This window comes from Panulirus ornatus, chromosome 4, assembly GCF_036320965.1.
Source record: "Panulirus ornatus isolate Po-2019 chromosome 4, ASM3632096v1, whole genome shotgun sequence".
Classification (NCBI taxonomy): domain Eukaryota; kingdom Metazoa; phylum Arthropoda; class Malacostraca; order Decapoda; family Palinuridae; genus Panulirus; species Panulirus ornatus.
In genome coordinates, this window is record NC_092227.1 from 66688983 (window position 1) to 66715610 (window position 26628).

Below are 26628 nucleotides of genomic sequence, written 5' to 3' on the forward strand. Positions count from 1 at the left end.
GTATCATTAAATTTTAGGGAGAATAAAAAGATGTTCTGGAAGGAGGTAAATAGGGTGCGTAAGACAAGGGAGCAAATGGGAACTTCAGTGAAGGGCGTAAATGGGGAGGTGATAACAAGTAGTGGTGATGTGAGAAGGAGATGGAATGAGTATTTTGAAGGTTTGTTGAATGTGTCTGATGACAGAGTGGCAGATATAGGGTGTTTTGGTCGAGGTGGTATGCAAAGTGAGAGGGTTAGGGAAAATGATTTGGTAAACAGAGAAGAGGTAGTAAAAGCTTTGCGGAAGATGAAAGCCGGCAAGGCAGCAGGTTTGGATGGTATTGCAGTGGAATTTATTAAAAAAGGGGGTGACTGTATTGTTGACTGGTTGGTAAGGTTATTTAATGTATGTATGACTCATGGTGAGGTGCCTGAGGATTGGCGGAATGCGTGCATAGTGCCATTGTACAAAGGCAAAGGGGATAAGAGTGAGTGCTCAAATTACAGAGGTATAAGTTTGTTGAGTATTCCTGGTAAATTATATGGGAGGGTATTGATTGAGAGGGTGAAGGCATGTACAGAGCATCAGATTGGGGAAGAGCAGTGCGGTTTCAGAAGTGGTAGAGGATGTGTGGATCAGGTGTTTGCTTTGAAGAATGTATGTGAGAAATACTTAGAAAAGCAAATGGATTTGTATGTAGCATTTATGGATCTGGAGAAGGCATATGATAGAGTTGATAGAGATGCTCTGTGGAAGGTATTAAGAATATATGGTGTGGGAGGCAAGTTGTTAGAAGCAGTGAAAAGTTTTTATCGAGGATGTAAGGCATGTGTACGTGTAGGAAGAGAGGAAAGTGATTGGTTCTCAGTGAATGTAGGTTTGCGGCAGGGGTGTGTGATGTCTCCATGGTTGTTTAATTTGTTTATGGATGGGGTTGTTAGGGAGGTAAATGCAAGAGTCCTGGAAAGAGGGGCAAGTATGAAGTCTGTTGGGGATGAGAGAGCTTGGGAAGTGAGTCAGTTGTTGTTCGCTGATGATACAGCGCTGGTGGCTGATTCATGTGAGAAACTGCAGAAGCTGGTGACTGAGTTTGGTAAAGTGTGTGGAAGAAGAAAGTTAAGAGTAAATGTGAATAAGAGCAAGGTTATTAGGTACAGTAGGGTTGAGGGTCAAGTCAATTGGGAGGTGAGTTTGAATGGAGAAAAACTGGAGGAAGTGAAGTGTTTTAGATATCTGGGAGTGGATCTGTCAGCGGATGGAACCATGGAAGCGGAAGTGGATCATAGGGTGGGGGAGGGGGCGAAAATTTTGGGAGCCTTGAAAAATGTGTGGAAGTCGAGAACAGTATCTCGGAAAGCAAAAATGGGTATGTTTGAAGGAATAGTGGTTCCAACAATGTTGTATGGTTGCGAGGCGTGGGCTATGGATAGAGTTGTGCGCAGGAGGATGGATGTGCTGGAAATGAGATGTTTGAGGACAATGTGTGGTGTGAGGTGGTTTGATCGAGTAAGTAACGTAAGGGTAAGAGAGATGTGTGGAAATAAAAAGAGCGTGGTTGAGAGAGCAGAAGAGGGTGTTTTGAAATGGTTTGGTCACATGGAGAGAATGAGTGAGGAAAGATTGACCAAGAGGATATATGTGTCGGAGGTGGAGGGAACGAGGAGAAGAGGGAGACCAAATTGGAGGTGGAAAGATGGAGTGAAAAAGATTTTGTGTGATCGGGGCCTGAACATGCAGGAGGGTGTAAGGAGGGCAAGGAATAGAGTGAATTGGAGCGATGTGGTATACAGGGGTTGACGTGCTGTCAGTGGAGTGAATCAAGGCATGTGAAGCGTCTGGGGTAAACCATGGAAAGCTGTGTAGGTATGTATATTTGCGTGTGTGGACGTGTGTATGTACATGTGTATGGGGGGGGGTTGGGCCATTTCTTTCGTCTGTTTCCTTGCGCTACCTCGCAAACGCGGGAGACAGCGACAAAGTATAAAAAAAAAAAAAAAAAAAAAAAACATTCCTGAAAAATATTACTGTGTGTAAAACTTCTTTAAATGAAGCCAAATAAACCTTAGATTTAATGCTTATAAAAGGGTGGGAATATGTTCTTGGGAAATATTTTGGGACATTTTCTTTCATGTGCTGTTCTGTGTATTACTTGACACGTTATAGATTATAGTCACATGTAAGTAGACTGCCTCATACATTTTATAGGACTTCATCCATTATGATATGGCAAATATACAGCGAATTTAAGTCAAGAGTCAAAGAGTGGAAGAAAATGCAGGAGGCCAACACACCATAATGTTTATTTACATCAAAGAGGATGCATGATCAGACAAGTGCATGTGAACACCACATCATTTGCAGTCATAGTTGATTTTAGAAAATAAATGTTTTGATATATGTTTATGACTGGAAGTACCTGTTTATTGACCTCTGAATTTTATGATAAATGAAAATGGAAAAGAATGTGGTGCATGTTGATGTTAATCGAAATGCAGTAGTGCATGGTTATGAAAATTTTGTGCATTTTAGGGTTTCAATACAATAATTTAATGAGAAATCTGACTTTAATGTTCATAGGATAATGTAGGTGTAATGAATGTAAACAAGCAATGTGTATTAACATAATTCCATAGCATGGGCTATGGATAGAGTTGTGCGCAGGAGGGTGGATGTGCTGGAAATGAAATGTTTGAGGACAATATGTGGTGTGAGGTGGTTTGATCGAATAAGTAATGTAAGGGTAAGAGAGATGTGTGGAAATAAAAAGAGCATGGTTGAGAGAGCAGAAGAGGGTGTTTTGAAATGGTTTGGGCACATTGAGAGAATGAGTGAGGAAAGATTGACCAAGAGGATATATGTGTCTGAGGTGGAGGGAACGAGGAGAAGTTGGAGACCAAATTGGAGGTGGAAAGATGGAGTGAAAAAGATTTTGAGTGATCGGGGCCTGAACATGCAGGAGAGTGAAAGGCGGGCAAGGAATAGAGTTAATTGGAACGATGTGGTATACCGGGGTCAACGTGCTGTCAATGGATTGAATCAGGGCATGTGAAGCGTCTGGGGTAAACCATGGAAAGTTGTGTGGGGCCTGGATGTGGAAAGGGAGCTGTGGTTTCGGGCATTATTACATGACAGCTAGAGACTGAGTGTGAATGAATGGGGCCTTTGGTGTCTTTTCCTAGCGCTACCTTGCACACGAGGGGGAGGGGGATGTTATTCCATGGTTACATAATAAATACATTAGCAGGTATACCCAAATCACACAAGTAGCACAGATCCACACACAGTGATGGTAATTGAGACTGGCCTGCTGGCAGGAATGTGGTGCATTCCACCCGAGATCCACACTTACTCCACTTGCCAATGTCACTGAAGTTTTGGCGCACTTTCTATCTCCCTGATACTCCCTCACCAGTATCAGCACGTTGTAAGATTTCTAGCATTTTTTCTAACCCAGGACCCATTCTTACTTCATCTGCCAACCCTCATTCAAATTTTAGCACACTTTCTATGGCACTGATGCTTACTCAACAGCAGCACCATGTTGTAAGATTTCCAGCTTCGTTTTTAAGGTCAGAGGTTCTTTTCCATTTAACTGCTGATTCTGGGGTAGGAGTTGTTGCAGGATATTTGGATGTCATATCAACAAACACATATACAGCAGTTTGCAGGAAAATCACTTTAGCAGGTAAGTCCAAATCACACAAGTAGCACAGATCCACACACAATAGAGGTAATTGTGAGACTGACCTGTTGATGGGAACATGGTGTTCTCCTCCCAGAACCCACACTTACTCCACTCGCCAGCCCTCACTGAAGTTTTGGCACACTTTCTATAGTACACACCCAAATAGTAATGAATTTTGACTGCATAAAAAGAGACTGGTAGAAGAAGGTTCTTTGCATTATAGCAAAGTCACTTATAGTGATCACGCATAAAGCGAGGACTCAGTATACTAAATTATTTTGACTTACCTCTTCTTCATCCTCTTCAGTTGCTTCTTTTGCGTCTTTGGCTATTTCTTGATTTTTATTTGTTCATATAGGAGTGAATTTTGCTTACATGACCGCAGATATAATTTAGAATGGATTTCACATCATATTTATTTACTGATAGGCAGTAATGCATACCAGTGTTACAATATTATACACCTAACTGTTGGTTCTAAATTATGATTACACTCATACTACTACTTATAATTTTCACATTCTTTAGCCAGTAAAGATACAGTTTCTCTTGACAAGCAACTACTGCTTATTTTTCCCTTTATTTTATTATACTTGATCACAGTTTCCTGCATCAGCGAGTTAGCACCAGGAAACAGATGAAGAATGACCCGTCGTCTCAAATACACATGTATATATACATGAACTTACATATACATACTTATACATACATACTTATACATATCAACATTTACATATATACATACACGTACATACACATACACAGACATATACATATATACACATGTACATATTCATACTTGCTTGCCTTCATCCATTCCCAGCTCTACCCTGCCCCACAGGAAGCAGCATTACTGAAACCACAGCTCCCTATCCACATCCAGGCCTCACAGACCTTTCCATGGTTTACCCCAGATGTTTCACATGCCGTAATTCAGTCCATTGACAGCACGTTGACCCTGGTATACCACATCTTTGTATTATCTACAAATATGAGTGCTCTAGGTATACTAGATGCATACCTGGTGCAGTCTTCAGAGGTTCTTCACCCCCACAACCTTGACTGGGCCCAGGCTGTTAGATTAGTTGTTGGTCCACCAAACTGTTGGGAGCTGCAGCCCTCAGGCCTACATAGCCCTTACAGCCTGGCTGTCCTGGTGCACTTGATAGGTATTTGTCCAGTGCACTCTAGAGCTTCTCTACTGTGCATCCTATCCTGTTTCTGATGGTAGCTGTTAAGGTGTTGAAGCCTTGGGCAGTGGATGTTTAAGGTGTTCTCACTTTTTGTGCATATTGCACGCTTGGATTGACAGGCCACTGGCTGAGGACAACGCTAGTGCAGTGTTTCCAGAGGCTCCTTTTTTCTATCTTAGGAGTTTCCCCTTATTCCCGCCTGGTGATCCAGCTTCTTCATCAGTCTCCTATGCAATACAGTGTCAAATGCTTTCTGGTATTCTAGATACAGGTAGTCAGTCCAGCTTATCCTTTTTATCCAGGACTGAGGTCACTATTTTGTAAAACTCTAAGAGGTTATTTACCAATGACCTCTATTCCTACAACCATGCTGTCTCTCACTTCGGAAATTTTTCCCCTTGTAGAGAGTCGTTCAAGAAAATTTTTCCCCTGTAGAAAGTCATCCACATGCTTTCTAATAAACTTTTCCACCTTATACACCAAACTTTTTTATGAGACTGATGTAGTTCAGTGCCTGTTCCCGGTCTCCTTTCTTATGTATACATATTACCATCTCCTTTCTTCTCTATACATATTACATTTGCCTTGGCACTCTGGTTCTCTCTAGTGACAACTTTAACAGTTAATCAAGTGCTTTATCCAGTGTATCTGCACTTATCTGTGGCACATATTGTGACATGTCATCAGTACTGTGAACCTTGTATGAGTCAAGCCCTTTTAGTATTTTGTTAGCATATTTTGTAGATTCTTCATTTATTTATTACATTATACTCAATTGCTGTTTCCTATATTAGCAAGGTAGTGCCAGGAAACAGATGAAGAAAGACCCATTCACTCATATACACATATGTACATACAATACTCACACATACATATACATATATACACATATACATATTCATACTTGCTGGCCTTCATCCATTCCTGGCACCACCCCTCCCCACAAGTAACAGCATCACCACCCTTGTCGTCAGCGAGGTAGTAATAAGAAACAGATGAAAAAGGCCACATCCGCTCACACTCATTGTCTAGCTGTCATGTGTAATGCACCAAAACCACAGCTCCCTATCCACATCCAGACCCCACAGGTAGATATTCCAGTTATTTCCAAAGCCTTCCCATTCCATCTAACTGGAGCTGGGGCTATAGTGACTTGCACTTTGAAATACTTTTTAACTGGTTATTCAGTTCCTCACATATCCTTAAGATATCATCCTCTACAATTTTGCCCCTGTAAAACCCTTAGGCTGATTAGCTGCTCCTTAATGACAGCTTACTTCTGATGAATTCATAGAAAAGTTTTGGAATTATTTCCTGCTGTGTCCCATAATATTCTGTTCAAAGTTTCTTTTTTTCCAACTTTTTTCATCCTTCTGTACCCGTTCCGTGCTTTGTTATACCTTGCATATGCTAGCTGGCTAGAGTGTTATTGTGTCTTTTCCAGTGTGTATCCAATGTGGAAAAAGGTGAGAGCAAATGATGTAAAGGGAGTGGGGGAGGAATGGGATGTATTCAGGGAAGCAATGATGGCTTGCGCAAATGATGCTTCTGGCATGAGAAAGGTGGGAGGTGGGCAGAATAGAAAGGGTGGTGAGTGGTGGGATGAAGAAATAAGATTGTTAATGAAAGAGAAGAGAGAGGCATTTGGATAATTTTTGCAGGGAAGTAGTGTAGATGACTGGGAGATGTATAAAAGAATGAGGCAGGAGGTAAAGAGAAAGATGCAAGAGGTGAAAAAGAGGGCAAATGAGAATTGGGGTGAGAAACTATCATTAGATTTTAGGGAGAATAAAAAGATGTTTTGGAAGGAGGTAAATAAAGTGCATAAGACAAGAGAACAAATAGGAACATCGGTGAAGGGAGCTAATGGGGAGGTAAAAACAGGTGGTGGTGAAGTGACAAGGAGATGGAGTGAGTATTTTGAAGGTTTGTTGAATGTGTTTGATGATAGAGTGGCAGATATAGGGTGTTTTGGTCGAGGTGGTGTGCGAAGTGAGATGGTTAGGGAGAATGGTTTGGTAAACAGAGAAGAGGTAGTGAAAGCTTTGGGGAAGATGAAAGCTGGCAAGGTGGCAGGTTTGGATGGTATTTCAATGGAATTTATTAAGAATGGGGTTGACTGTATTGTTGACTGGTTGGCAAGGATATTCAGTGTATGTATGGATCATGGTAAAGTGCCTAAGGATTGGTGGAATGCATGCATAGTGCCATTGTATAAAGGCAAAGGGGATGAATATGAGTGTTCAAATTACAGAGGTATAAATTTGTTGAGTGTTCATTGGACATATATGGGAGGGTATTGATTGAGAGGGTAATGGCATGTACAGAGCATGAGATTGGGGAAGAGGAGTGTGGTTTCAGAAGTGGTAGAAGATGTGTTGATCAGATGTTTGCTTTGAAGAATATATGTGAGAAATTGTATGGAGCATTTAGGGATCTAGAGAAGGCATATGATAGAGTTGCTTTGTGGAAGGTATTAAGAGTATATGGTGTGGGGGGCAAGTTGTTAGAAGCAGTGAAAGGTTTTTATTGAGGATGTAAGGCATTTCTTTGAGTAGGAAGAGAGGAAAGTGATTGGTTCCCAGTGAGTGTTGTTTTGCGGCAGGAGTGCGTGATGTCTCTATGGTTGTTTGATTTGTTTGGGGAGGTGAATGCAAGAGTTTTGGAGAGAGGGGCAAGTATGCAGTCTGTTGTGGATGAGAGGGCTTAGGAAGTGAGTCACTTATTGTTTGCTGATGATACAGCACTGGTGGCTGATTTGGGTGGGGAACTGCAGAAACTGGTGACTGAGTTTGGTAAAATGTGTGAAAGAAGAAAGTTGAGAGTAAATGTGAATAAGAGCAAGGATATTAGGTTCATTAGGGTTTAGGGACAAGTCAATTGGGATCTAAGTTTGAAGGAAGAGAAACAGGAGGAAGTGAAGTATTTTAGGTATCTGGGAGTGGATTTGGCATCGGATGGAATCATGGAAGCGGAAGTGAGTCACAGGGTGGAGGAGGGGGTCAAGGTTTTAGGAGCGTTGAAGAATGTATGGAAGGCAAGAACGTTATCTCAGAGAGTGAAAATGGGTATGTTTGAAGGAATAGTGGTTCCAACAATGTTATATGATTGCGAGGCATGGGCTATAGATAGGGTTGTGCTGAGGAAGGTGGATGTGTTGGAAATGAAATGTTTGAGGACGATATGTGGTGTGAGGTGGTTTGATCGAGTGAGTAATGAAAGGGTAAGAGAGATGTGTGGAAATAAAAAGTGTGGTTGAGAGAGCAAAAGAGGGTGTATTGAAATGGTTTGGTCACATGGAGAGAATGAGTGGGGAAAGATTGACAAAGAGGATATATGTGTCAGAGTTGGAGGGAAAGAGGAGAAGTGGGAGGTGCAAGGATGGATGGAAAAGATTGTGGGCGATTGGGGCCTGAACATACAGGAGGATGAGAGTTGTACAAGGAATAGAATGAATTGGAACGATGTGGTATACCTGGGTCGATGTGCTGTCAGTGAATTGAACCAGGGCATGTGAAGCATCTGGGGTAAACCATGGAAAGTTTTTTGGGGCCTGGATGTGGAAAGGGAGCTGTGGTTTCAGTGCATTAGACATGACAGCTAGAGACTGAGTGTGAACAAATGTGGCCTTTGTTGTCTTTTCCTAGCACTACCTCGTTTGTGCAGGGGGCAGGGGGGTGCTATTTCATGTGTGGTGGGGTGGCGATGGGAATGGATGAAGGCAGCAAGTATGAGTTATGTACATGTGTATGTATATATATGTCTGTGTATGCATATGTATATATACGTTGAAATGTATGGATATGTATATGTGCATGTGTGGGCGTTTATGTATTTACATTTGTATGTGGGTGGGTTGGGCAATTCTTTCGTCTGTTTACTTTTGCTACCTCGCTATTGTGGGAGACAGCAATGAAGTATGATAGAATCCTTCCCTCTGTATTTAAGGTTTGAGGTACCCATGCTTCTACTCCTTCATTGTAAATTTTACAAAACCTCTCACCGCAAAGCTGTGATTCCTTGTGAGTGAATTTCATTTCCTATTCTTCATTACCATAGATATTATTGCGGTTTGTCTAATTTTCACAATTATATCTCCTCTTTATATCCTTTCTTGCCTCTGCTCCTTTAATGTCTTTTTACCTCATATTCAAATTGAGCATTACATGATCACTTCTTTCAACTTGTGTTTCAGATATATTTTCTCAGTATCCATGCTAGTATGTGTGAGGATAAGATCTAGCACTGATAGTGTATCATTCTCTTTCATCCTATCATGCACCCTAACTTGTTTACAAAGGAATCCTAACTTGTTAGCAAAGGAATCCTAACTTGTTAGCAAAGGAATCCTAACTTGTTAGCAAAGGAATCCTAACTTGTTAGCAAAGGAAATTTTCCTCTGTGCATTGTAAAACTTGTAGTCTTCATGACTCTTTTAACACCATGAGTATCCAAATTCCCCAAGTCTGGCCCCTTATTGTTGAGACTCCCTATTATCAATACTTTACTATCATTATATATTTGTTCCAGAATGTTGCATTTCTTTGTAGGATTATAGAATAATAACAACCACTGTGCTCTTCCTTATAGTGACTACTCTCATTATAAATTGTCTGAATGGGCCATCTTCCTCTATTTCTTGACACTTCAGGGTCTCTTTTATTAAGAGGGCTAATCCTCCCTCTCCTTTGCTTTCTCTTTTCTCCTCCTTTCTTGCTATCATGTATCATTCTGGGTAGAACAGGTGAGATCTTATCTCTTTAGTAATCTTAGTTTCCACAACTCCAGTTTTTTGTCTTCATAGCTGTACTCTCTGCTTTTACTTCTTCTTTGGATTTATCACATTTGATGAATATCCATCTGAATTTCACCATGATTTTGTAAGTATTTCTTGGCTTAATGACTCCAAGGCAAATGCAACTGTAATTGGTTGCCCCCTTATGCCTTGGTTATAACTACCAATATTTCTCCTTTTTTTGGTTGTCATGGAAACTGCATCTGGCTGTTCCATAGCCTTCAGCAATTTTTAGTGTGCATTTCCTCTTTTTTTTTTTTTACCCTTCACCCTATATGGTGTAGAATTTCTTTATTGTTAACCAAAATTCATTGGTCTTGGTTTTGTGGTACATAAACAGTTTCAAGTAAGGAGTGTCAGTTTGCTGCTTGGTTTTTAAGAATTAGGTTGGTGATGATGTTTATTTGAATTTGTTTTATGATCTTTGTTGTTGGTGGGTGGTTTTATCTGTTTGTGTTTCTTTGCTATGAGTTCTGCAATCTGTGGATAAAAGTTTGCATTATATTACTTTCTCAGTCCTTATGGTATGTGTTTTTTATTTAGCATGGTTGTTGGTGTTGATGAAGTGTGAAATGGCTTCATGGAAGTATAGGAAATTATATAGAAATAAGTTTTGAAGTTTGTCTCCACATTTTTTGTGAATATTGGCCAATCTACTTTCTTAAAGTTTATGTATGTTTTTGCAGTTGGCTGTATAGGTAAGCAGTCAGAGAATAATTTGTATAGTGTGCAGTATTGGAGTGCAAAAGGTAATGTCTGGTGAGGTTGGCTGTTGGAAATGGCGGGTTTGAAGTGTAGTTAGCTGGTTGTAGTGGGTGATAATGTTGAAAGATTGCAGGTGTTTTATGAGCAGATCACCTTGGGGATCCTGGGTGCTAGTGAGGAGCCATGCAGGATGGTGGCTATTGAAATCACAACAGAAATAGGTGTTGAGTGTGTTCAGGTTCAGTAGTTAGGGAGTGTATCTGGGATGGCATGTGGTGAGATGAAGTATATAGGTTTTTATAATGGTGTAGTAAGTGTTTTGGTTTTATTTTCATTGATATTTATTAAAAAATGGTGTCATTGATTCTCATGTTTCATGCACTAAGTGGTGTCTGTGAATGAGATGTTGTGGTGAATGAGTGTTATGAGTCCACCTCCTTGACTTTTTCTGCTATTCTGCATTGGCTTAGAATTGTTTAAGACTTTCATAGTGAATACTCCTTTCCTCCACAAAGTCATCTTTTTGCTAACTCCATACTACTAAAACTCTTTTTGCGAAAGTTTCCATTTTCCAAAATCCTCTTCTTTTAGTTTCAAGTTTATTTACTCAATCTTCCAAGTCTCACCTTGTATAATCTTTGCATAAAAGCTACATAACATTCTTTTCCTGATATAACAGAAGAATGCTATTGCAATATGAATTCAGGATTAAGCCATGTTCAGTTACAGTGACAGGTATTGATTTCTCAGGTTCATTTTTGTCTTTTATCTCCATTTTTTTCAGACTACTCAAGATTTCAGTAATGCCTCATGCTTTAAAATGTTACATCATTATACCTTAATGTATTTGTGTATCCACTCACCCACTCCTTCCATCCTTTGGTGTAGTGGCCCATATGTACTTTTAGATTACTTCCATGTCTCTTCACCATTTTGCATAATGAATGCTGTAAAGTGATGGAACATATTAATCTTTCTGGCTTGAAATTTTAGATATGTTTATATCTATAAGAGAAACCTTTTACCTTCTGAATCAGTGCTAATGTTCTTTGAATTCAGTATACTGTAAATTTTTTATCAAGTTCCTTCCAAGTCTGTAGATTTTTGATTAATGAATATCACTTTCACTTATATTTGCAGCTGGAAATGTGCCTAATATGAAGGAAGAAATCAGTAAACACTTGTGTGATCAGATCCGTGTGATGGCTACATATCGAACTACAAGGGCTTTTAACTGCAAATTATGGTGTGACTCACGCACTTATTCATATTTGTGCCCAACATTTGCCTTTGCTCCTTTTACAGAGGTAGGTTAGAGCTGGATTTAGATGGTGTAGATGTATCATATATATTTATCTTGCATTATTCATTAAACCAGTTGGTATTCCATATTTGTTAGGATTCATTCATATTTCAAAAGTTGAAGATTTTTCATACAAGTCATTTGAAGCAAAATATATCTGTCTGTCTATATCTATGATGCCTACTCCCTTAGGGAACTCTCTCAAGGGGGTGGCCACAGCAAAAGAGTCTCCATAACTGGCAAACTTTAGCTACTTCTTAGCAATTTAGTGCCTCACCGTTAACAGGCCATTGGCAGAGGGCGCCTCTAGCACAGTGTTTTCGGAGGTTCCTACCCAACATCCGTGCTGACTGCTTCTATTTAATGTTCCAACTTACTGTTACCTAATGCTTCCACATAATGTTCCTGTGTACTACTTCTGCCTAACATTTCTACATTGTGTTCCGGTTTAATGTTCCTAACTACTTCTGTCTTTTACTCCTACCATTTTGCTGAAAGGCAGCACTAATGCATAGCACCAACTGTGGGAAAATCTGTAGTTATGAAGATGAATTGGGCAAGTTTAGTGTTATCAATTTTTGTGTGTGACAAGGGGAGATTGTATGTCCACGTGACGGAATGCAGTCATGTTTAGGTGAGGAAGAATGAAGAGATAGTTACCTGGGTCTGAGGAGTGCAGTTTGACAACTGCTGAAGTGCTGGCTCACTATGTAGCCATCACTAACCCTCCTGATACCCAGATGGGTATTACCAGTTGGTGGCTGCCTACCAACCACTACCTACTTCAGAATGCTAAGTATCGACTTTGTTAGAGAATGTGTATCCTAGTTTTTGATAATGTTAATACTAGGGATAATTGATTAGATTGATAAATGCATGTGGGTCCCATTACACAGAGATATGATTTATAAGACAAAGAGGATCAACTGGATGTTTTTGCAGTTTTTCAAATGCAGTATAACTGGACAGTCATTTCAGTACCCTTGACAAAGCTAACCTCTGTTGAATTAAAGGATACCAGTCCACAGTTATGTGAGACTGTAAAAGATGCAAACAATGAGTGTGAATGTTATATATTTATTTATTTATTTTGCTTTGTTGCTGTCTCCCGCGTTAGCGAGGTAGCGCAAGGAAACAGACGAAAGAATGGCCCAACCCACCCACATACACATGTATATACATACACGTCCACACACGCAAATATACATACCTATACATCTCAATGTAGACATATATACACACACACAGACATATACATATATACACATGTACATAATTCATACTTTCTGCCTTTATTTATTCTCATCGCCACCTCACCACACATGGAATAGCAACCCCCTCCCCCCTCATGTGTGCGAGGTAGCACTAGGAAAAGACAACAAAGGCCCCATTCGTTCACACTCAGTCTCTAGCTGTCATGTAATAATGCACCGATACCACAGCTCCCTTTCCACATCCAGGCCCCACAGAACTTTCCATGGTTTACCCCAGACGCTTCACATGCCCTGGTTCAATCCATTGAAAGCACGTCGACTTCCACTTCCATGGTTCCATCTGCTGCCACATCCACTCCCAGATATCTAAAACACTTTACTTCCTCCAGTTTTTCTCCATTCAAACTTACCTCCCAATTGACTTGACCCGCAACCCTACTGTACCTAATAACCTTGCTCTTATTCACATTTACTCTTAACTTTCTTCTTTCACACACTTTACCAAACTCAGTCACCAGCTTCTGCAGTTTCTCACATGAATCAGCCACCAGCGCTTTATCATCAGCGAACAACAGCTGACTCACCTCCCAAGCTCTCTCATCCACAACAGACTTCATACGTGCCCCTCTTTCGAAAATTCTTGCATTTACCTCCCTAACAACCCCGTCCATAAACAAATTAAACAACCATGGAGACATCACACACCCCTGCCACAAACCTACATTCACTGAAAACCAATCACTTTCCTCTCTTCCTACACGTACACATGCCTTACATCCTCGATAAAAACTTTTCACTGCTTCTAACAACTTGCCTCCCACACCATATATTCTTAATACCTTCCACAGAGCATCTCTATCACTTCTATCATATGCCTTCTCCAGATCCATAAATGCTACATACAAATCCATTTGCTTTTCTAAGTATTTCTCACATACATTCCTCAAAGCAAACACCTGATCCACACATCCTCTACCACTTCTGAAACCACACTGCTCTTCCCCAATCTGATGCTCTGTACATGCCTTCACCCTCTCAATCAATACCCTCCCATATAATTTACCAGGAATACTCAACAAACTTATACCCCTGTAATTTGAGCAATCACTCTTATCCCCTTTGCCTTTGTAACATATACATTGAAATGTATAAGAAAGTATATGTGCGTATGTGGGCATTTATGTATATACATGTGTATGTGGGTGGGTTGGGCCATTCTTTCATCGGTTTCCTTGCACTACCTCACTAATGTGGGAGACAGTGACTAAGTATAATAAATATAAATAAATAACATTCACTGGGGATAGGGGAGAAAGAATACTTCCCACGCATTCCTCACATGTCGTAGAAGGCGACTAAAGGGGACGGGAGCGGGGGGCCAGAAACCCTCCCCTCCTTGTATTTTAACTTTATAAAAGGGGAAACAGAAGAAGGAGTTATGCAGGGAGTGCTCATCCTCCTCGAAGGCTCAGATTGGGGTGTCTAAATGTGTGTGGATGTAACCAAGATGAGAAAAAAGGAGAGATAGCTAGTATGTTTGAGGAAAGGAACCTGGATGTTTTGGCTCTGAGTGAAACGAAGCTCAAGGGTAAAGGGGAAGAGTGGTTTGGGAATGTTTTGGGAGTAAAGTCAGGGGTTAGTGAGAGGACAAGAGCAAGGGAAGGAGTAGCACTACTCCTGAAACAGGAGTTGTGGGAGTATGTGATAGAGTGTAAGAAAGTAAGTTCTAGATTGATATGGGTAAAACTGAAAGTTGATGGAGAGAGATGGGTGATTATTGGTGCATATACACCTGGGCATGAGAAGAAAGATCATGAGAGGCAAGTGTTTTAGGAGCAGCTGAATATTTGTGTTAGTGGTTTCGATGAACGAGACCGGGTTATAGAGATGGTTGATTTGAATGCAAAGGTGAGTAATGTGGCAGTTGAGGGAATAATTGTTATACATGGGGTGTTCAGTGTTGTAAATGGAAATGGTGAAGAGCTTGTAGATTTATGTGCTGAAAAAGGACTGGTGATTGGGAATACCTGGTTTAAAAAGCGAGATATACATAAGTATATGTATGTAAGTAGGAGAGATGGCCAGAGAGCGTTGTTGGATTACGTGTTAATTGGTAGGCGTGCAAAAGAGAGACTTTTGGATGTTGATGTGCTGAGAGGTGCAACTGGAGGGATGTCTGATCATTATCTTGTGGAGGCGAAGGTGAAGATTTGTAGGGGTTTTCAGAAAAGAAGAGAGAATGTTGGGGTGAAGAGAGTGGTGAGAGTAAGTGAGCTTGGGAAGGAGACTTGTGTGAGGAAGTACCAGGAGAGACTGAGTACAGAATGGAAAAAGGTGAGAACAAAGGAGGTAAGGGGAGTGGGGGAGGAATGGGATGTATTTAGGGAAGCAGTGATGGCTTGCGCAAAAGATGCTTGTGGCATGAGAAGCGTGGGAGTTAGGTTGATTAGAAAGGGTAGTGAGTGGTGGGATGAAGAAGTAAGATTATTAGTGAAAGAGAAGAGGGAGGCATTTGGACAATTTTTGCAGGGAAAAAATGCAAATGAGTGTGAGATGTATAAAAGAAAGAGGCAGGAGGTTAAGAGAAAGGTGCAAGAGGTGAAAAAGAGGGCAAATGAGAGTTGGGGTGAGAGAGTATCATTAAGTTTTAGGGAAAATTAAAAGATGTTTTGGAAGGAGGTAAATAAAGTGCGTAAGACAAGGGAGCAAATGGGAACTTCAGGTAAGGGGACTAATGGGGAGGTGATAACAAGTAGTGGTGATGTGAGAAGGAGATGGAGTGAGTATTTTGAAGGTTTGCTGAATGTGTTTGATGATAGAGTGGCAGATATAGGGTGTTTTGGTCGAGATGGTGTGCAAAGTGAGAGGGTTAAGGAAAATGATTTGGTAAACAGAGAAGAGGTAGTAAAAGCTTTGCGGAAGATGAAAGCCGGCAAGGCAGCAGGTTTGGATGGTATTGCAGTCGAATTTATTAAAAAAGGGGGTGACTGTATTGTTGACTTGTTGGTAAGGTTATTCAGTGTATGTATGATTCATGGTGAGGTGCCTGAGGATTGGCGGAATGCTTGCATAGTGCCATTGTACAAAGGCAAAGGGGATAAGAGTGATTGCTCAAATTACAGGGGTATAAGTTTGTTGAGTATTCCTGGTAAAATATATGTGAGGGTATTGATTGAGAGGGTGAAGGGATGTACAGAGCATCAGATTGGGAAGAGCAGTGTGGTTTCAGAAGTGGTAGAGTATGTGTGGATCAGGTGTTTGCTTTGAGGAATGTATGTGAGAAATACTTAGAAAAGCAAATGGATTTGTATGTAGCATTTATGGATCTGGAGAAGGCATATGACAGAGTTGATAGAGATGCTCTGTGGAAGGTATTAAGAATATATGGTGTGGGAGGCAAGTTGTTAGAAGCAGTGAAAAGTTTTTATCGAGGATGTAAGGCATGTGTACGTGTAGGAAGAGAGGAAAGTGATTGGTTCTCAGTGAATGTAGGTTTGCAGCAGGGGTGTATGATGTCTCCATGGTTGTTTAATTTGTTTATGGATGGGGTTGTTAGGGAGGTGAATGCAAGAGTTTTGGAAAGAGGGGCACGTATGAAGTCTGTTGTGGATGAGAGAGCTTGGGAGGTGAGTCAGTTGTTGTTCGCTGATGATAAAGCGCTGGTGGCTGATTCATGTGAGAAACTGCAGAAGCTGGTGACTGAGTTTGATAAAGTGTGTGAAAGAAGAAAGTTAAGAGTAAATGTGAATAAGAGCAAGGTTATTAGGTACAGTAGGGTTGAGGGTCAAGTCAGTTGGGAGGTAAGTTTGAATGGAGAAAAACTGGAGGAAGTGAAGTGTTTTAGATACCTGGGAGTGGATCTGGCAGCGGATGGAACCATGGAAGTGGAAGTCGACGTGCTGTCAATGGATTGAATCAGGGCATGTGAAGCGTCTGGGGTAAACCATGGAAAGTTCTGTGGGGCCTGGATGTGGAAAGGGAGCTGTGGTATTGGTGCATTATTAAAAATCAAGAAAAATCCTTGGATAATATTTTGCTCGGATTTTCAACTTCTTCAGATTTTAATGATAATCAGGGAATATGTCGTATTCTATATGGTGATTCAAGATATCGAGTCAAAATACTGCATATCGTAAAATTAAGAGCTTTAATATGCTAATCACTCGACTAATTACACGAATTTTAGGGTTTTGACCACAGATTCTTATTCATCAGACGTATAAACATCTATGCTGAAAATTTCAGGAAAACCTATTTTATCAAAAAAAAAAAAAAAAAAAAAAAAAGAAAAACCCAAATATTTTCCTCAGATTTTCAACTTCTTCATATTTTAATGAAAATCCGCGAATGTCGTATTTTATATGGTGATTAAGGATATTGAGTGAAAATACTGCATTTCGTAAGATTAAGCGCTTAATTACATACTTAATATTAATTATAATTATATCAATATAATTATATCCCTAGGGATAGGGGAGAAAGAATACTTCCCACGTATTCCCTGCGTGTCGTAGAAGGCGACTAAAAGGGAAGGGAGCAGGGGGCTGGAAATCCTCCCCTCTCATTTTTTTTTTTTTAATTTTCCAAAAGAAGGAACAGAGAAGGGGGCCAGGTGAGGATATTTCCTCAAAGGCCCAGTCCTCTGTTCTTAACGCTACCTCGCTAATGCGGGAAATGGCGAATAGTATGAAAGAAAAGAAAGAAAGAAATTATATCAATATGCTAATTACTCGACTAATTACGCGAATTTTAAGGTTTTGACCAAAGATTCTTATTCAGCCGACGTAAAAGCATCTATGCTGAAATCTTCAGAAAAATCTATGTTTTGAAAAAATCTAGAAAAATCCAAGGCTACTTGGATTATTTAATATTTTGTTCAGATTTTCAACTTCTTCAGCTTTTAATGAAAATCTGGGAATATGTCGAATTCTATATGGTGATTAATAACATCGAGTCAAAAGACTGCATTTCGTAAAACTAAGTGCTTAATTACATACTTAATATTAATTATGAATATATTAATATGCTAAATACTCGACTAATTACACGAATTTTAAGGTTTTGACTACAGATTCATATTCAGCATACGTATAAACATCTATGCTGAAAATTTCAGGAAAATCTATTTTTTCAAAAAAATCAAGAAAAATCCAAGGCTCAGGTTTTCAACTTCTTCAGATTTTAATGATAATCAGGGAATATGTCGTATTCGATATGGTGATTAGACATATCGACTCAAAATACTGCATTTCGTAAAATTAAGCCCTTAATTACATACTTAATATTGATTATAGTTATATTAATATGCTAATTACTCGACTAATTGCACGAATTTTAGGGTTTTAACCACAGATTCTTATTCATCAGACGTATAAACATCTATGCTGAAAATTTCAGGAAAACTTATTTTTTCAAAAAAATCAAGAAAAATCCAAATATTTTTCTCAGATTTTCAACTTCTTCAAATTTTAATGAAAATCTGGGAATATGTCGAATTCTATATGGTGATTGATAATATCGAGTCAAAAGACTGCATTTCGTAAGATTGAGCGCTTAATTACATACTTAATATTAATTATGATTATAATATGCTAATTATTCGACTAATTACACGAATTTTAAGGTTTTGACCACAGATTCTTATTCAGCAGACGTATAAACATCTATGCTGAAAATATCAGGAAAATCTATATTTTCAAAAAATCAAGAAAAATCAAAGGCCTGGATATTTTTCTCAAATTTTCAACTTCTTCAGATTTTAATGATAATCTGGGAATATGTCGTATCCTATATGGTGATTAAGGATATCGAGTCAAAATAGTGGATTTCGTAAAATTAAGCGCTTAATTACATGCTTAAAATTGCTCGACTAATTACACGAATTTTAAGGTTTTGACCACAAATTTTTATTCAGCAGACCTAAAAGCATGTATGCTGAAATTTTCAGAAAAATCTATGTTTTGAAAAAAATCAAGAAAAATCCAAGGCCTTGGATAATATTTTGCTCAGATTTTCAACTTCTTCAGATTTTAATGAAAATCTGGGAATATGTCGTATTCTATATGGTGATTAAGGATATCGAGTCAAAAGACTGCATTTCGTAAAATTAAGCGCTTAATTACATAATATTAATTATAATTATATTGATATGCTAAGTACTCGACTATTTACACGAATTTTGAGGTTTTGACCACAGATTCTTATTCTGCAGACGTAAAAACATGTATGCTGAAATTTTCAGAAAGAAATTTAAAAAAAAAAAATCAAGAAAAATCCAAGGCCTTGTAAACTATTTTGCTCAGATTTTCAGCTTCTTCAGGCTTTAATGAAAATCTGTGAATATATCGTATTCTATATGATGATTAAGGATATCAAGTCAAAAGACTGCATTTCGTAAAATTAAGCGCTTAATTACATAATATTAATTATGATTATATTGATATGCTAATTACTCGACTAATTACACGAATTTTGATGTTTTGACCACAGATTCTTATTCAGCAGACGTAAAAACACGTATGCTGAAAATTTCAGCATAGATGCTTTTACGTCTGGTGAATAAGAATCTCTGGTCAAAACCTTAAAATTCGAGTAATTAGTCGAGTAATTAGGATATTAATATAATCATAATATTAAATATGTAATTAAGCTCTTAGTTTTACGATATGCAGTCTTGTGACTCGATATCCTTAATCACCATATAGAATACGATATATTCCCAGATTTTCATTAAAATCTGAAGTTGAAAATCTGAGCAAAATATTATGGATTTTTCTTGATTTTTTTGAAAAAATAGGTTTTCGTGAAATTTTCAGCATAGATGTTTATACGTCCGCTGAATAAGAATCTGTGGTCAAAACCTTATAAATCGTGTAATTAGTCAAGTAATTAGCATATTAATATAGTTATAATTAATATTAAGTAATTAAGCGCTTAATTTTACGAAATGCAGTATTTTGACTCGATATTATTACTCACCATATAGAATTCGACATATTCCCAGATTTTCTTTAAAAGCTGAAGGTGTTGAAAATCTGAACAAAATATTATCCAAGGCTATAGCCTTGGATTTTTCTAGATTTATTCAAAACATAGATTTTTCTTAAAATTTCAACATAGATGCTTTTACGTTTGCTGAATAATAATCTGGTCAAAATCTTAAAATTCTTGTAATTACTCGAGTAACTAGCTTATTGATGGGATTATAATTAATATTAAGTATGTAATTAAGCGCTTAATCTTACGAAATGCAGTATTTTCACTCGATATCCTTAATCACCATATAGAATACGAGATATTCACAGATTTTCATTAAAATCTGAAGAATTTGAAAATCTGAGCAAAATATTATCCATGTAGCCTTGGATTTTCTTGATTTCTTTCAAATTACAGATTTTTCTGAAAATTTCACGATAGATGCTTTCACGTATGCTGAATAAGAATCTGTGGTCAAAACCTTAAACTTCGTGTAATTAGTAGAGTAATTAGCATATTAATATAATTATAATCAATATGAAGTATGTAATTCAGCTCTTAATGTTACGAAATGCAGTCTTTTGACTTGATATCCTTTATCACCATATAGAATACGATGTATTCACAGATTTTCATTAAAGTCTGAAGAAGTTGAAAATCTGAGCAAAATAGTTTACAAGGCCTTGGATTTTTCTTGATTTTTTTGAAAAAAGATATTTTCTGAAAATTTCAGTATAGATGTTTTTACGTCTGCTGAATAAGAATCTGTAGTCAAAACCTCAAAATTCGTGTAATTAGTCGAGTAATTAGCATATTAATATAATTATAATTATTAAGTATGTAATTTAGCCCTTAATTTTACGAAATGCAGTCTTTTGACTCGATATCCTTAATCACCATATAGAATACGACATATTCCCTGATTATAATTAAAATCTGAAGAAGTTGAAAATCTGAGCAAAATATAATCCTTGGATTTTTCTTGATTTTTTTTGAAAAAATAGGTTTTCCTGAAATTTTCAGCATATATGTTTATACGTCTGCTGAATAAGAATCTGTGGTCAAAACCCTAAAATTCGTGTAATTAGTCGAGTAATTAGCATACTGATATAAGCGTAATCAATATTAAGTATGTAATTAAGCGCTTAATTTTATGAAATGCAGTCTTTTGACTCGCTATCCTTAATCACCATGTAGAATACGACATATTCCCTGACTGTCATTAAAATCTGAAGAAGCTGAAAAGCTGACCAAAATATTATCCCAAGCTATAATATCCTTGGATTTTTCTTGATTTTTTTGAAAAAATAGGTTTTCCTGAAATTTTCAGCATAGATGTTTATACGTCTCCTGAATAAGAATCTGTGTTCAAAACCCTATAATTCGTGTAATTAGTCGAGTAATTAGCATTAATATAATTATAATCAATATTAAGTATGTAATTAAGCGCTTAATTTTACGAAATGCAGTATTTTGACTCGATATCTTGAATCACCATATAGAATACGACATATTCGCTGATTATCATTAAAATCTGAAGAAGTTGAAAGCTGAGCAAAATATTATCCTTGGATTTTTCTTGATTTTTTTGAAAAAATAGGTTTTACTGAAATTTTCAGCATAGATGTTTATACGTCTGCTGAATAAGGATCTGTGGTCAAAACCCTAAAATTCGTGTAATTGGTCGAGTAATTAGCATAATATAATCATAATTAATATTAAGTATGTAATTAAGCGCTTAATTTTATGAAATGCAGTCTTTTGACTCGATATCCTTAATCACCATATAGAATACGACTTATTCCCTGACTATCATTAAAATCTGAAGAAGTTGAAAATCTGAGCAAAATATTGGATTTTTCTTGATTTTTTTTTTGAAAAAATAGGTTTTCCTGAAATTTTCAGCACAGATGTTTATACGTCTGCTGAATAAGGATTTGTGGTCAAAACCCTATAATTCGTGTAATTAGTCGAGTAATTAGCATATTAATATAATTGAAATCAATATTACGTATGTAATTAAGCGCTTAATTTTACGAAATGCAGTATTTTGACTCGATATCTTGAATCACCTTATAGAATACGACATATTCCCTGATTATCATTAAAATCTAAAGAAGTTGAAAATTTGAACAAAATATTATCCTTGGATTTTTTGAAAAAAATAGATGTTCCTGAAATTTTCAGCATAGATGTTTTTACGTCTGCTGATTAAAAATCTGTGGTCAAACCCTTAAAATTCGTGTAATTAGTCGAGTAATTAGCATATTAATATAATCATAATGTTAAGTATGTTATTATGCGCTTAATTTTACGAAATGCAGTATTTTGACTCGATATTAATCACCATATAGAATTCGAAATATTCCCAGATTTTCATTAAAAGCTGAAGAAGTTGAAAATCTGAAAAAAATATTATCCAAGTAGCTTTTGATTTTTCTAGATTTTTTTAAAACAGATTTTTCTGAAAATTTCAGCATAGATGCTTTCACGTCTGCTGAATAATAATCTGGTCAAAGCCTTAAAATTCATGTAATTAGTCGAGGAACTAGCTTATTGATATAATTATTATTGATATTAAGTATGTAATTAAGTGCTTAATCTTACGAAATGCAGTATTTTCACTTCGTGTAATTAGTAGAGTAATTAGCATATTAATATAATTATATTAATATTAAGTATGTAATTCAGCTCTTAATGATACGAAATGTAGTCTTTTGACTTGATATCCTTAATCACCATATCGAATACGATGTATTCACTGAGTTTCATTAAAGTCTGAAGAGGTTGAAAATCTGAGAAAAATATTATCCAAGGCCTTGGATTTTTCTTGATTTTTTTGACAAAATAGGTTTTCCTGAAATTTTCAGCATATATGTTTATACGTCTGCTGAATAAGAATCTGTGGTCAAAACCCCATAATTTTTGTAATTAGTTGAGTAATTAGCATATTAATATAATTATAATATTAAGTACATAATTAAGCGCTTGAATTTATGAAATGCAGTCTTTTGACTCGATATCCTTAAAAATCATATAGAATACGACATATTCCCTGATTATCATTAAAATCTGAAGAAGTTGAAAATCTGAGCAAAATATTATCCAGGCTATAGCCTTGGATTTTTCTTGATTTTTTTTCAAAATATAGATTTTTCTGAAAATTTCAGCATAGATGCTTTTACGTCTGCTGAATAAGAATCTGTGGTCAAAACCTTAAAATTCGTGTAATTATTCGAGTAATTAGCATATTGATACAATTATAATTAATATTAAGTATGTAATTAAGCGCTTAATTTTTTGAAATGCAGTCTTTTGATTCGATATCCTTAATCACCATATAAAATACGATATATTCACAGATTATCATTAAAATCTGAAGAAGTTGAAAGTCTGAGCAAAATGTTATCCAAGTAGTCTTTGATTTTTCTAGAATTTTTCAAAACCTAGATTTTCTGAAAATTTCAGCATAGATGCTTTTACGTCTGTTGAAGAAGAATCTGGTCAAAACCTTAAAATTCGTGTAATTAGTCGAGTAACTAGCTTATTGATATAATTATAATTGATATTAAGCATATAATTAAGCGCTTAATCTTACGAAATGCAGTATTTTCACTTCGTGTAATTAGTAGAGTAATTAGCATATTAATATAATTATAATATTAAGTATGTAATTCAGCTCTTAATTTCACGAAATTCAGTCTTTTGACTTGATATCCTTAATCAACATATAGAATACGATGTATTCACAGATTTTCATTAAAATCTGAAGAAGTTGAAAATCTGAGCAAAATATCATCCAAGGCCTTGGATTCTTCTTGATTTTTTTGAAAAAATAGGTTTTCCTGAAATTTTCAGCATAGATGTTTATACGTCTGCTGAATAAGAATCTGTGGTCAAAACCCTATAATTCGTGTAATTAGTCGAGTAATTAGCATATTAATATAATTATAATCAATTTTAAGTAATTAAGCCCTTAATTTTACGAAATGCAGTATTTTGACTCGATATTTTGAATCACCATATAGAATACGACATATTCCCTGATTATCATTAAAATCTGAAGAAGTTGAAAATCTGAGGAAAATATTATCCAAGGCCTAGGATTTTTCTTGATTTTTTTTCAAAATATAGATTTTTCTGAAATTTTCACCATAGAAGCTTTTACATCTGCTGAATAAGAATCTGTTGTCAAAACCTTAAAATTCGTGTAATTAGTCGAGTAATTAGCATATGAATATAATTATAATTAATATTAAGTATGTAATTAAGCGCTTAATTTATGAAATGCAGTCTTTTGACTCGATATCCTTAATCACCATATAGAATACGAACTATTCCCTGATTATCATTAAAATGTGAAGAAGTTGAAAATCTGAGCAAAATATTATCCAAGTCTTTTTCTTGATTTTTTTCAAAATATAGATTTTTCTGAAAATTTCACCGTAGATGCTTTTACATCTGCTGAATAAGAATCTGTGGTCAAAACCTTAAAATTCGTGTAATTAGTCGAGTAACTAGCTCATGAATATAATTACAATTAATATTAAGTATGTAATTAAGCGCTTAATTTTATGAAATGCAGTATTTTGACTCAATATCCTTAATCACCATTTAGAATACGAACTATTCCCTGATTATCATTAAGATATGAAGAAGTTGAAAATCTGAGCAAAATATTATCCCTTGGATTTTTCTTGATTTTTTTGAAAAAATAGGTTTTCCTGAAATTTTCAGTATAGATGTTTATACGTCTGATGAATAAGAATCTGTGGCTTAAACCCTATAATTCGTGTAATTAGTCGAATAATTACCTTATTAATATAATTATAATAGATATTAAGTATGTAATTAAGCGCTTAATCTTGGATTTTTCTTGATTTTTTTCAAAATATAGATTTTTCTGAAAATTTCACCGTAGATGCTTTTACATCTGCTGAATAAGAATCTGTGGTCAAAACCTTAAAATTCGTGTAATTAGTCGAGTAACTAGCTCATGAATATAATTACAATTAATATTAAGTATGTAATTAAGCGCTTAATTTTATGAAATGCAGTATTTTGACTCAATATCCTTAATCACCATTTAGAATACGAACTATTCCCTGATTATCATTAAGATATGAAGAAGTTGAAAATCTGAGCAAAATATTATCCCTTGGATTTTTCTTGATTTTTTTGAAAAAATAGGTTTTCCTGAAATTTTCAGTATAGATGTTTATACGTCTGATGAATAAGAATCTGTGGCTTAAACCCTATAATTCGTGTAATTAGTCGAATAATTACCTTATTAATATAATTATAATAGATATTAAGTATGTAATTAAGCGCTTAATCTTACGAAATGCAGTACTTTCACTCGATATCCTTAATCACCATATAGAATACGACATATTCGCAGATTTTCATTAAAATCTGAAGAAGTTGAAAATCTAAGCAAAATATTATCCAAGTAGCCTTGGGTTTTTCTTGATTTTTTTCAAAATACAGATTTTTCTGAAAATTTCAACATAGATGCTTTCACGACTGCTGAATAAGAATCTGTGGTCAAAACCTTAAACGTCGTGTAGTTAGTAGAGTAATTAGCATATTAATATAATCATGATTAATATTAAGTATGTAATTCAGCTCTTAATGTTATGAAATGCAGTCTTTTGACTTCATATAGTTAATCACCATGTAGAATACGATGTATTCACAGATTTTCATTAAAGTCTGAAGAAGTTGAAAATCTGAGCAAAATAGTTTACAAGGCCTTGGATTTTTCTTGATTTTTTTTTGAAAAAAGAGATTTTTCTGAAAATTTCAGCATAGATGTTTTTACTTCTGCTGAATATGAATCTGTGTTCAAAACCCTATGATTTGTGTAATTAGTCGAGTAATTAGCATATTAATATAATTATAATCAATATTAAGTATGTAATTAAACGCTTAATTGTACGAAATGCGGTATCTTGAATCTCCATATAAAATACGACATATTGCCTGATTATCATTAAAATCTGAAGAAGTTTAAAATCTGAGAAAAATACTATCTTGATTTTTTTGAAAAAAATAGATTTTCCTGGAATTTTCAGCATAGATGTTTATACTTCTGCTGAATAAGAATCTGTGGTCAAAACCTTAAAATTCGTGTAATTAGTCGAGTAATTAGCATATTAATATAATTATAATTGATATTAAGTATTAATTAAGCGCTTACTTTTATGAAATGCAGTCTTTTGACTCGATATCCTTAATCACCATATAGAATACGACATATTCCCTGATTATCATTAAAATCTGAAGTTGAAAATCTGAGCAAAATATCATCCAAGGCTGTGGCCTTGGATTTTTCTAGATTATTTCAAAACATAGATTTTTCTGAAAATTTCAGCATAGAGTAATTAGCATATTAATATAATTATAATTATTATTAAGTATGTAATTAAGCGCTTAATTTTATGAAATGCCGTCTTTTGACTGGATATCCTTAATCACCATATAGAATACGACATATTCCCTGATTATCATTAAAATCTGAAGAAGTTGAAAATCTGAGCAAAATATTATCCAAAGCTTGGATTTTTCTTGATCTTTTTGAAAAAATAGATTTTCCTGAAATTTTCAGCATACATGTTTTTACGTCTGCTGATTAAGAATCTGTGGTCAAAACCTTAAAATTCGTGTAATTAGTCGAGTAAATATCAAAATGATATTTTGCTCAGATTTTTAACTTCTTCAGATTTTAATGATAATCAGGGAATATGTCGTATTCTATATGGAGATTCAAGAAA

The 26628-nt window shown here is 36.1% G+C and overlaps 1 protein-coding gene across 4 annotated transcripts in view; it reads left to right on the plus strand.

Moving 5' to 3' along the window:
- Window positions 1-26628, plus strand: part of LOC139766950 (pseudouridylate synthase 1 homolog) — a 150477-nt gene that overhangs the window by 18547 nt on the left and 105302 nt on the right. For all 4 annotated transcript variants that reach the window (XM_071696021.1, XM_071696022.1, XM_071696020.1 and 1 more), the window contains exon 5: window positions 11501-11667. In XM_071696021.1, coding sequence (XP_071552122.1) covers window positions 11501-11667 — 167 coding nt within the window. The remainder of the gene's footprint in view (window positions 1-11500; window positions 11668-26628) is intronic.